The 12,629-nt window shown below is 38.8% G+C and overlaps 1 protein-coding gene across 5 annotated transcripts in view; it reads right to left on the bottom strand.

Moving 5' to 3' along the window:
• The window catches only part of Ptprz1 (protein tyrosine phosphatase, receptor type Z1), a 182,619-nt gene that overhangs the window by 90,888 nt on the left and 79,102 nt on the right, over positions 1 to 12,629 (bottom strand). For all 5 annotated transcript variants that reach the window (XM_087656159.1, XM_087656160.1, XM_087656161.1 and 2 more), the window contains 2 exon segments: positions 3,533 to 3,712; positions 1,300 to 1,451 (listed from right to left, as the gene is read on the bottom strand). In XM_087656159.1, the coding sequence (XP_087512285.1) occupies positions 1,300 to 1,451; positions 3,533 to 3,712 (332 nt within the window).

Here is a 12,629-nt window from a genome sequence, read left to right as displayed (position 1 = left end):
TATGTCTGTGTGTGTATGAGTGTGTGTGTATGTCTGTGTGTATGTCTGTGTGTATGTGTGTATGTGTGTGTGCGTGTGTGCGTGTGTGTGTGCGTGTGTGCGTGTGTGTGTGTGTATGTCTGTGTGTGTGTATGTGTGTGTGTATGTCTGTGTGTATGTGTGTATGTCTGTGTGTGTGTATGTGTGTGTGTATATCTGTGTGTATGTGTGTATGTCTGTGTGTATGTGCGTGTGTGTGTGTGTGCGTGTGTGTGTGTGTGCGTGTGTATGTGTGTGTATGTGTGTGTGCGTGTGCGTGTTTGTGTGTGTGTGCGTGTGTGCGTGTGTGTGTGTGTATGTCTGTGTGTGTGTATGTGTGTGTGTGTATGTCTGTGTGTATGTGTGTATGTCTGTGTGTGTATATATCTGTGTGTATGTGTGTGTGTGTGTGCGTGTGCGTGTGCGTGTGTGTGTGTGTGTGTGTGTGTGTGTGTGTAATGGCCTGCGGTGGTGTGGGTACAGAGGCAAGCTGGGTCTTTTCATTGCTTGCCATTGCTTATTTCAAGGAACCTGGCCCAAGAGTTTCTGGGGAGTCTCCTATCTCCTCTCCCCATATTGCCACAGGAACATTGGAATCACTCGCTGAGTCATCTTCCCAGCCCCAGCATAAAACTCGAAACATGATTTTTACAAGGTCTAATACTCCATCATAATGTATTTAATGACATCCTTTGTTTCAATATTTAATACTGTAAGAACTGTTCACACATAAAATCTGACTCATATCATAATTATTATTGCTATACTTTGAATAATAAAATACTGAAAATAAACAGTTTTTAATATTATTAAATTTATTATTAAATTATTAATTTATTTTATATTAAATAAACTACTGCCCAGAAAGTTCAGCACTTTAGAGAAACATTCGAAAATGTTTACCTATATACATCGTTTATCATACTTATAACTCTTTTTTAGTTTAAACATGACCCCTTGCTAGAAATTAGAGGACTCAACTGAAAGCATCCTGCTGTACATTGATGACATCGCCCCTTTTATTATTTTATTCATTCAGTTCCTCATCTGCATTTATTGATAAGCTAGTAAGTCACAACCTGGGCATGTCAAAGTAGAAAACTGAAGGTGGTTCTCATGCTCACTGAGTTTACAGTCTTGGAAGGAAAGCATGTATTGATCAAGGCGTCAAGACACAACTGTATGTTCTAAATTCTCAACTACACAGCAAGTCCAGTTCTGCGTGAGGGAAACTCTCAAAGATGCAGAAGCTAAGCCTGAGAACAGCAGCTGCCACCGTACCTCGAGTGGAAACTTCTGCCCTTCTAAGCTGTGTTCCGATCCTTCCGATGACACATTGCATTTCCCCCAGTGAAAAGTCATTTTGCTTGCCTTGAAGACCTTTTCTGAAAGTCCTCCACTGAGATAGTAGTCATTGGTGAGATTTATTTCCACTAAAGCAAAAAATAAAAGAACAAAATATTACATCTAAGTTTGTGAAAACCCAAATTATGAATTTAACTGAATCTCCTACTTCAGATAAAACTCACTTGACAGATTCAAGAGGTTTAAAGTCGTTTGCATTTCAATTTTGTCCACATATTAACATACCTAATGTATCTTGTCACAAATCAAGGACCCTGAAGATACGACTACAGTTTGATGCTCACCACGGGACAGCCAACCCACTTACTCTATCTGGTCAACTGAGACCGCCATTCCTCCAAGGCTCTCTGGCCTCAAAGTGCTTGATGAGAGAGGAACACAGTAAAGGTGCCAGAAGAGACGGTGAGAAGAAAAGTCTTTCCCTGGGAGAGCTCTCATCTCTCACTGATAGCCTGTTCCTGCGCCTTGCCCCTGATAGCCTGTTCCTGCGCCTTGGCCCTCGCCCCCTCCCGACCTTTTGCTCCGTCTAATCCCTGCTTTCTGTCCAGACTTCATCTGGCTCCCCAAATTGTCCTAGGCAAGCATTTGAGGAGACCCATCATATGAAAAACTTTTGCAATTTCATATTTGAAACTGGGGTGTCCACCATTAGAACTGGAAACTTCCCCAAGTCCCACAGATTTTATTGGCTGTAATTTTACAAGTAATCGGAAGGATAATGATTCTCTTGAGAGCCTCGTGCAAAGATGATGATGTCTCTCAGTCAGGTTAACTAGTCCTTGTTCTGCAAGTCAGAAACCATGGCTGGCATAGGCACTAGTGATGAAATCCCATACACTGGCTACCTAGATAGTGATGTAAGCTTCCATTGACTATGATAATAATAATGTCAAGCACAGTGTCAATCATGCAAGCAATGGCAGTCAACATGAATCACTCATGAAGGACCTCCTAGTAGAATATCAACTGCTTATACCCCTTGGCTACTTGATTCTTATGTAACCTTAGGGAGCAAAAACAACTGTGACCTCTGTTACACTCAAGGCAACTGAGTAACAGACAAGGCAAGTTGCTTCCTCCAATGTTTACATTGTCATCTGAACGACCACTGATAAAACCAAGCAGACTGACCGTAAGGGACAAATACTTACCCATTGCACCTTAAAAGAAACAAAGCAGAGATCAAATGTTCAAAGCACAGCTTTTAACACTCACAAAATTGTATTAAATTGTCAAGATTCGGAATAATTTACTTTTATTATATTTGAATTATAGAATAACATGCCAAAATTTTCTAGGGTATTCATTCAAATAATATTAAATGCTTTTCAGTTAGTCACTGATAGAGAAAAACCCTGGCTCTACAGAATACAAAGTCAAATTATCACATTTATTAATTATATTATCTTAATATGAAATGCAGATGAAATTTGTTCATTATAAACCACACTAACAGGTCTGTTATTATAATTTTATTATCATTATTTCTAACTTTTGCAAAGATGGACATTTATGTTTATACAATTTCCCTGACAAACTGTTTCATGTCAAAACAAAATATCTAAAAGGGAAACATGTCATATTTTGAAAATTATCGTGTCTATATATACTGTTCACCAGAATTTCCTTAAATTTTCAGAAATTTTACATTTTACATGAAAGAGATGCTCCCATAAAAGATACTTACAGAAGTACCTCCTTAATTTATAATTTTAAATTTCTCAAATAAAAGGCTATTACTTGGTTTTCTTAAATTAAGTTATAGTTGATTATCTTGTCATGGTCAAATATTGACTATGGCCTGAGGCTGAACATCTAAGACCAAACTTAACGCCCAAGATATGGAAATACTGACCAAGTGTCTGACTATGCACCAAGTGGAAACATTTCATTACCTCTAATTTTATTACCTTTTTTTTACATTATCAAATGGCAAGACCACTTTCATTGCACGAGGAGAAAACACTGCATCATGTTTTTGTTACTTTTTTTTCTGTACAAACTCTCCAAGTGCTGATTCTGTTCTATTTGGCCTATTACTATCAGCCTCTGTTCAGTTCCTAGCATGTTAGTAAAAGGGAATGAATCTTATTTAAAAAATATTCTCAGTATGAAAAAGCATGTCAAAAGCAAAAGACAAGGAGGTTACCTGTTTTCCCAGTGTTGTGAATAAACGTGTTTTCCAAGGATGGTTTTTCCCAACCCTGAAATTTCAGTTTCTTAAGATTCACATTTACTTGTGTAAGATCTTCATCAATATTAATAGGAGACTGCTTTGGGCTATTACATATTGGATATTTCTTTCCCCAATTTTTTTGATTTAGTGCTCCTAGGGAAAAGAAAGAAGAGAATTAGTTTCTTGAATTGCCATGTAAAACCTGAAGTGTGACATTATCAAATAATATATTATAAAAGAATAGATCAGAATGGTAGAAGTGGCATATCTTTAAAATAAGTTATACAATAATTATGCCTCAATTAGACGGTGGGTTTTAAATAACTCATCATCTCCCATGTCACAAGGAGAGTATGATGTAGGCTGGGCTTGCACCAAAAGACGTGTTTACTTAGAATTTCCTAAAATTCCAAATATTGTAAACCATAGGCCCACTCATATACCTGTCAAATTCAGGGTTCATCAATAGTTGTTCCATTTGTCACCTTATCCAAATCTTCATAAAGCCAAGGTGTATGTAAGGTAGGCAGCCATGCTCAGTTGCAGACTGAAAGGCCAGGCACTCAGAGTTGATGCTGAAATCTTTAGCAACTCACATGAGATGGCCCTTTTCAGACCCTTTGTCACTGCTGCCACCAAATGACTTGGCTCAATTTCCATCTGTTCAAGTTTTATTTATGAAAAAATAATCATCAAAAATCTCTGTACTATGTGGTAATGCAACCAGGTCATATTACGTAACCATGTTAAATCAAAACACCCTATCAAGACTTCTGATAGGGTTTGTTTCACTTCTTTCACAAAATGAACGGCCCTCTGAACCAATAAGAAGCCTTCACTGCCCCTTCCTCACTCCCACCTGGAGACACACATCATCTCCCACTTTCACCGCATCAAAGCTAAGAATGGACATTTATTTAACGTCTCATTCAAATGTCTGTAATATTTATTGTAAGTCCAAGGCTTAAACTTTTCTCAACTTTTCTCCAGTTACCATAAGGAAAGAAAAATGGCAGCGTAGTTTCAGTAGACAAAATTTTAACAGCTTTTCTTTCTCAAAAGGAGTGTGAGTGAAGCTGAGTTCATATTACTAAAATCTGGGGGAATCCCAAGCAAACATTTGTGGTGCAACCCCAGGCTACACCACAGTCTCCTGGAGATGTGAAAGGTGGTGCAGGCTAACATCAATGTCAGCTGGATTGAAAGACCACCTCTTAGCAGTGTGTCGAAGCTAATTTGCAAAACATCCCTGTAAAGAAAGAATCATTAGTCACACCACGATGCTGCCTCTGAAGTCCTGGGGAAAGCAGAATAATACCTCACAGTGAGGCGTCCATCGAAATCAATAGGTGCTGAAAACATACTCTTAATGCTGGCCATACTTCTCAGGAGGAGTTGAACACAGTGTGTTTTGGATATGTACAGTGACACATATTTTGACTTCTAGGAAGAGTTTTATTGATTTCAGTAATGATAGTTTGATTTCATTTCTAAGATGCTTGGGCATGGAGACAAGAAAATGCTGCTTATTTTATAAATGTCAGTGTAAAAGAAGCGTAGAAGCATGAATCAATAAATCCTTTTCGTGGCTCACACTTTAAAATATTAGCACAATAAACTCTCGTTAGAAGAATCACATGGTCACAGTTTACAAAGCATACTGTTTTAGGTCTCAGCCAACACCGCATGTGACAAAGAAGTTGGATGACTCTGGTCCATTTCACCTTCACTCTGACTTGGATCTTAGATCTTAATATATACAAGATAGATTTACTTTTTGAGACAGGGTCTCTCTATAAACCTTTGGTTGTCCTGGAACTCCTTATGTCCAGGCTGGTCCTGAACTGTCACCCATCGACCTGCCTCTTGTCTCCTGAGCGCCAGAATTAAAGCCATGTGTCGCCATACCCATCATCCAAAATGGAACTCTTAATTTCTGCTCTGAAACAAATTCCTAATGCACTTTTGCCATTCTCTGAACTTACGAATCACTGGTAGGTCTCAGTTTTACACTTCGGTTAGTCATGTTGGATCTGCCTTCAAAATATATTTCTAGTTGGAATGTCTTTCATATCTACCATGGCTATACTAGCTCAAGCCACAGTCATCCTTTCTATACTTTATGCTCGACAAAAAATCTCCTGAAAGAGGCCTTTGGTGGGCCAGTTATCAATAGCTTCATGAAGTCAGATCTGTGTTTGAACACAATCTCTAGGAAATTCATCTACATAAATCTCCACAGTAGTTCAGAGATTTCTAGTGCCTTTCCACCCATCTACAGTTTGGTCCCTCTACAACTCTGTTCTCCCTGTAGCAAGTGCAATTGTGAAAGGACCCTCCAAATTTTCAGTGTATTTTTTACCTGTCTCATATAAGTGGTGTGTTAATAGAGGGCAGTCACTCTTTTGCTAATTCACATTCTATGGCAAAGGCAATAGAAAGTCACTGCTTGGCTTTGATACAGAAAACTCCTCTGCAATTGTGCATTTTAATCTCATGAGCTTTGAAAAGTTGGGCAACCAGATTGTAAGAGGTCACAGGCCTAGGAACTAGGAGCCAGGGCTAGGAGCTGAGGGTGCACACTCCCAACCAGAGCAAGCAAGCTAACGAAACCAGGCACCGCCATCTTGCCTCTCAGAAGTGAATTATTCTAACCAAGAGGCAGCCAAGCTTCAGATAAGACACCCTGTTGCTACACTTGTGAATCCCTGAGCAGACAGCCCAACAGAGTGGGCACTCTTCACAACTCCTGGCATACAGAAATCACGAACAAATCTGTATTTTAACTTCTACCTATGTAATAACTTTCTCTGACATCAGAGAAAACCAATAAAACCCAGTAGTAAATCTTTTGATATTGTTGGTTTCTTTTGGGTGACAGATACCCTGCCACTGGGACAGTCCTAGAATTTACTTTGTAAACCAAGCTGACCTTGAACTCAAGAGGTCTGCTTGTCTCTGCCTCCCAAGTGCTAGAATTAAAAGATTGTACCACCATGCCTGGCTCAGTAGTAAATCTTTAAAAAACACACACCAGTGCTCGGGTCACTTTTTCCCTTAAATCCTCCCCATGCCTGTCTATCTCACTCAGAATACAAGATCTTTGCCTAGGCATCATCTTGACTTTTCTTTATCACTGACTACTCTTGGGGACAGTGCTATAGCAACGATCGCTTCCATTCTGTTCTCAGAGCTTACTCTCATCTCCTGGACTGCTTGCCCAGATATTTGCGCGGCCCAGGTACCTTACTTTCTGGGTTCAGTTGGGTTTCTGCTCAACTACAACTACCCAGGAACACTTTTTCCTAGCAGTCTTGCAAAATGCTTTTCTGCTTTTGGTCATGCCCAGTGCCTTTCCTTTATTTTTCTTCTTCTAATGCAAAATGTTTATTTCTTTGTTGTTTCCACACCCTCATATCTATAACAAATAGTACAGGGTGGGTCTTCAATGAACATTCATAGAACCTTACAAGTTATGGTGGGAGTTTTATGTATTTGAACTCATGGGACTAGAACTCAAAACAGTAAAATTAAAGAAAACAAAAAGTCAGTTACAGGGAAATTCCTAAAATCAACTATAACGCTTGCCATTGCTATATGAGAGTGGAGTAGCTTCTACTGAAATTCTGCTGAATGACACTGGGAGAAAATATGAAGGCGTGAATTCTATGTTTTCTTGTTATAGCACAACAGGACTGATCAGCTGGATTGTGTTTCAAATGTGTGGCAGAGTGTGAGTCAGTCTATTACCCTTGCACTAGGATTTCTGGAGCAGCACAGGATCTAATTGACTCCCTAATATTTATGATGGGGACACAAAAGAAACGAGGGCAGGATAAGGTTAAAGATTTTATTTTTAGCAGACAAAAAAAAAAAAGAATAAAAAAAAAAAAACAAAGCCCAGAAAAACCTATCAACTGAAGACTCTACAGGGTAAGTCATTTAAATGACCAGGAGTACAAAAATCAAGAGAAGTTAGCCCATAAATGTTAAAGTGTACACACATGTGCACGAGTGGGCACACAGATACACACGGACACACGAACACACACAGGTACATACTACAAATGTAACAAGCATTAGATATATTTCATCTGTCTTTAACACTGACAGATTAATCTACCCTTATACTTAAGTATCATTATATAAGTTCTCAAAATTATCATTAGAGCAATTGGAGACTTTATTCGCTGTAGTGGTTAAAGCCTAGAATTGTGCATCTGAAAAAGCAAGTGGATAGAATCATTAATGAGAACAAATCTATCCGAGTTGCATTTGGACAAGTTTCAGAAGATCTTTCAAGATTTACCTGTAGTAAGCTTTGCAGAAGACTGAATGGGAGCTCTAAGTGATGTAGGCAAACTATTCCTTTATCACATCTTTCACTCATTCATTGACAGACCTGAATCAACCCATAGATTCCTTGTGCTCGTCTACTGGGGGCATTAAACAGATGGTAAGTTTACAGTTAACGTGTCGGCTTCCTGTATACACTATTGCCAAATCAAATCTAGCAGACAGAAAAAGCAAATTAAGATTTTGTGAAACAGTCTTTGCGCATCAGAGTATTTCTGTGTACCTTTTCTTCCAAGTGGAAAGGAAAAGCAATTCCAAACTCTGTAGGGGACACACGGGAGTTCAAGGTTGTTTCCTTGTTTGTTACATTCCAGAAGAGGATGCGTGGGGAGAGTGGTAAACATGCCTGCATACGTCTGAAAGAATGTCCATGACGAATGAAAGTGACCAAGCATGGTGAACGTGTACTGGTGCTGTCATTGATGGATAGATAGGGTCATGACAGAGGGAACCCACACTATGCTCCTCTGAGTGATAAGCCTGAGCAAATTTGGATGGCAGAGAAAGTTAGGCACAGCTCAGACAAGCCATGAGCAGGGACATGATTTGTGTGTGTGTGTGTGTGTGTGTGTGTGTGTGTGTGTGTGTGTGTACAGTGTCTCCTCACACATTCCGTAGAGGCTAATGGAGAAGACAGCTGTGGACCAATGGATCTAGGGCAAGGGCAAGCTTTCTTATTAGAGATTATGGTTGCCAATCAGTAAGGCAAACGGAAAGGAAAAGGCTGCAAAATCGATGGCTATTTTCACAGGCATTTCCTACTAGCATGTGAACTACATTTTATAATATCCTGGACTTATCTGGATGGCCATACATCTGTCTCTTATTTATCACTTTTCTTAGCCTCTGACATATAAGGATTAAACAACTATTTGCCAAATGAAGACCACTCCAGTGCTATGTCGTTACCTACTCCCAATGTTAATTTGCTACATAGATTGACCAGTTGCTGTTCTAGAGAGGAGTGCATTTTATAAAATGTTCTTCATGAACTCTATTACTTCATTAGTCACTAGCATTAAAAAATATGAAGTGGGAAAAGTAAATACAAAACGAAGTGGGAATGAGTACAATAACATTCATATGCAAATGCATAACAGCTTAGAGACACACACTCTCTCTCTTTCCCTCACTTTCCTGCTCCCAGTGTCTTATTATTCTTGCCTTGAAACATCAAATAATTCACAAAATGATCAGAATATTGGTTGAAAATTGATATGAATCTGACAAAACTCTCTCTCTCTCTCTCTCTCTCTCTCCCTTTCCTCCCTCCTTCCCTCCCTCCCTCAAATTGCTATTAGTAAGTTTTGAATTTTAAAACAAACTGATCGTTAAAGGCTGAAATGTTCTGGGGCAGGTCCCACACCCGAGTACTTAGGCAACACAAATTCTATCCAATTGTGTTTTGTTGTTTGTTTTTGTTTTGTTTTGACTTGATTTGATTATTTTTAAGAGAAAGAACACAAAGTTGAGTGTTTTTTTTTCTAGTAACATTTCAGCCTTTAGTAATCAACTTGCATGACCCTACCCATAACCAACAGCCTCTTGGTTTTAGGTTCCATCAGAAGCAGTCTCATGATCAAAGGGGTAATCTTATTAAAAAGTAGCATTGCTGTGGGAGGAAGCGGGGCACATTTCCAAAGGGATTGAATAGTTGGGGTGAGAATGGAAGATGAATTATGTTATTTATATTAATGTCTTTCATTGGTTTGGAAAATTATTTCTGGAATGTTCAAGGATCCTATGAAAAGACTAGTGGTGAAGGCATTTTATAACTGTTTATAGTTCCAACAGAGTATGACTTTATTCTTTTGTAGTTTGGATATCAAATACAATAAATAAAATATTTTATCCAAATAAATGCACCTCTCCCATGAAAAATCATTATTCACTATAGCATTTGTCTCTTTTTAAAAATTGAGCACAGGTATTTAAGACTGACTAATATTTCCAATGGTATGCTCATTATTCTTCCCCAAAAGAGAAAAACTATGCTTACCACGTAAAATTTAAAATTAAGTTCATTGTATGGTTCTTAAATATAGCTAACTTTGTAATCAGCAGAAATGAATTCCTTCTGATTCCATTTACATGAGAAAACCTGATTCTTTCTCTCCCAGAAACTCTCAAATGTTAATTGTGCCTTTGGCAGGGGTGGGACTTCATGGCCTCTTCGTTTGGCCCTCCATACTGAGATTTTGTCTGTCTTAAGCTTACATAGGTCTTGTGCATGTAGAGACAATTGCTCTGAGTTCCTATCGGCAATGACTGTTTCTTTGTCGTTCCTCTGGGTCCCACAATCCTTGCAGCCCCTCTTCCAGAAGATCCCTGAACCTGGGGAGGGGGCTATGGTATAGACATCCCATTTAGGACTGAACACAATTCAGGCCCTTATTTCCTGCATGCTGACCAGCTGTGAGTCTCTATGTTAATTACTCTCTGTAAAAAGCAGCCTCTCTGGTGGAGGTTGAGAGATGGACTGGTCTACAGGTATGACAGTAAGTCATTAAGAATTGTTTGGATGCTATGTCCGTTTAGCAGAACAATGAGAGTAGGTTCTTTCCTAAGGCCTGTGACCTCTCTAACCATTGATTCTTGTCCCTGATAATGGTGCCTTGTATGACTTCCACCTCATGGAGTGGTCCATAATTCCAAACAGAAATTGGTTGGTTAATCCCATAACACTCAGACCACTATTGTATGAGTGGACAAACAACCAACTTTTTAAAGTAATTTAAATAGTATAAAGAGGTTGACAGTACAGTGACTCAGATTCACATTTTAAATTATTCTGACATACAAATGAAATAAATCAGTTTCTATGAAAATATAAGAAAGAATTTAGAACCCCAGCCAAATGGAAGGATGATTTATGTAAGAAGCCTTTTTGTTTGTTTTCCTCAGATGTAGCCCTGAGCCCTGGAGCAAAGGGATCTGTTAAAAGAATCTGCAGCCTAAAAATCATCAAGTAATATATATCATTCTAATAAGTACCATCACATATAAGATGTCTGAGAGAACACCCCATTGCAAAATAAGAATCTACAGAGACATTCTGATATGGTTCTGACCAGAGAGGCTTCTGGAGCGAGAAGACAGATCAGCTGCAAGCTAGCTCAGTATGAAAGCCTACTTCCTCAGGGCTGTATTTGCCTTCGTTATCTCTTGTGACAGATCCTTCTATCAACCCAGTAGAAAAATCTTTGTGAGGCTGGTTGAAATTTCTAATTGATAGGGGCTTCTGTGTCAGCAGTGATGTTTACCTATGTACTTAGGGCAGTTCTAAACCAATGTCCTAGTGCCACTATGAAATGTAAGGAAATCATTAGCTGAAATTCAGCATGCATGCACACACTAGAAACTTTCCCCAAGTTTCCTCTTTAAAATCATATACATTTTTTCAATTCAGAAAATTTCTCCAATAGAATCCTTTCAAGACTTAGTGATTAAAAATATTGTTTTGCAATGCAATAACTCTAAATTTATAACAGACTATTGGAGGAAAATACAACATAAATGAATGTGAGGATATTGAGGTAGTAAAAATGGCATCACTCTAGCTATGAGCTAGCAGACCCTGATAATTTTGGCAAGTATAATGACATTGCTAAACAGATCAAATAAGATCTATGGTCTTAAGCTACCACTAGTGCACTGTTTTCCACAGTCTCAATAGCCTGGATCTCCTGATGGATTCAAGACTTATACTTCTGATTGCTGGTTAAAATTATTCCATTACATTAGTAAGAAAAAAAAACTTCTTATTTTAAAAACCATTTAGTGATGGTAAGAAATAGTAAGAACCCAAACCCTGAAACAGAACTGAGAATCAAAACAGAAAGTCATTCACAAGGCTCTGGAACTATTAGAAAAGATTCATTCACTGAGAAGTAAAGAGGGGAAGAAGAGAAAATACTACCTTAAAAGTTACAAACATGGGTGCATAATACCCGCATACTACCCGTCGCGGGGAGGGATAGGCGTAGGCAGAGAAGGTTTGAATCTGACCTCTCGTCACTGAGAAGCCTGTAGATGTTCACTAGACAATTAGAAATATGGCTCCTGAAGCCACTGTGAGGTCTGAGCTACCGATAGAGACTGTGAACCATCAACACAGTAGGCTAAAATCATAGATGTGTCTGAAGCATTTTTGTTACATTTGGTAAATGAGCAGAGGATCAATGATAGGACCTCTGAGTCTAGTGACACAGAAAACTTGAGGAGAAAAGTTAGATCCAAAAGAACTTAAAATTTAGTGACCTGCAAGGGAATTGCAAATCTAAGTAAAAATGTTTTAAGAACATCACAGAATGACTATCCTAAACTAGGTGTTACACACAGATCACAAAGCCCAAGGCGTCACGACTTAAGAATGATCTTTAGATGCTATTCCCTAACTCAAAGCTTATTGTTCCTGGAGTAAAACAATTCACAACCATAGACTTAAATTCACAGAGCTAATCGTAGTGGAATGCATAGGGTTTTCAGCAGCTTGTGGTGAAGAACAGTGTGATAGCTGGTCCTCCAAGACAGAGACAACTATAAACAGAGAGCTAGTCCTCATCGGTGTGTGTCTTCGCTTTCTTAAGCTTTAAGTTTCGGAGTGAGATCAACAGTGTTGATCGATAATCGGAGGGCATGTGTTTGCAGGACTAGGCAGTGATCAGCACAACGGGGTGGTGAGAAGGTAAAGGTCTGGAGAACGGGAGGTTCT

This window comes from Rattus norvegicus, chromosome 4 (genome assembly GCF_021556685.1).
Source record: "Rattus norvegicus strain SHRSP/BbbUtx chromosome 4, alternate assembly SHRSP_T2T, whole genome shotgun sequence".
NCBI lineage: Eukaryota > Metazoa > Chordata > Mammalia > Rodentia > Muridae > Rattus > Rattus norvegicus.
Note: the sequence above shows the minus strand (reverse complement) of the source record. Positions and strands in the feature narration are given on the sequence as shown.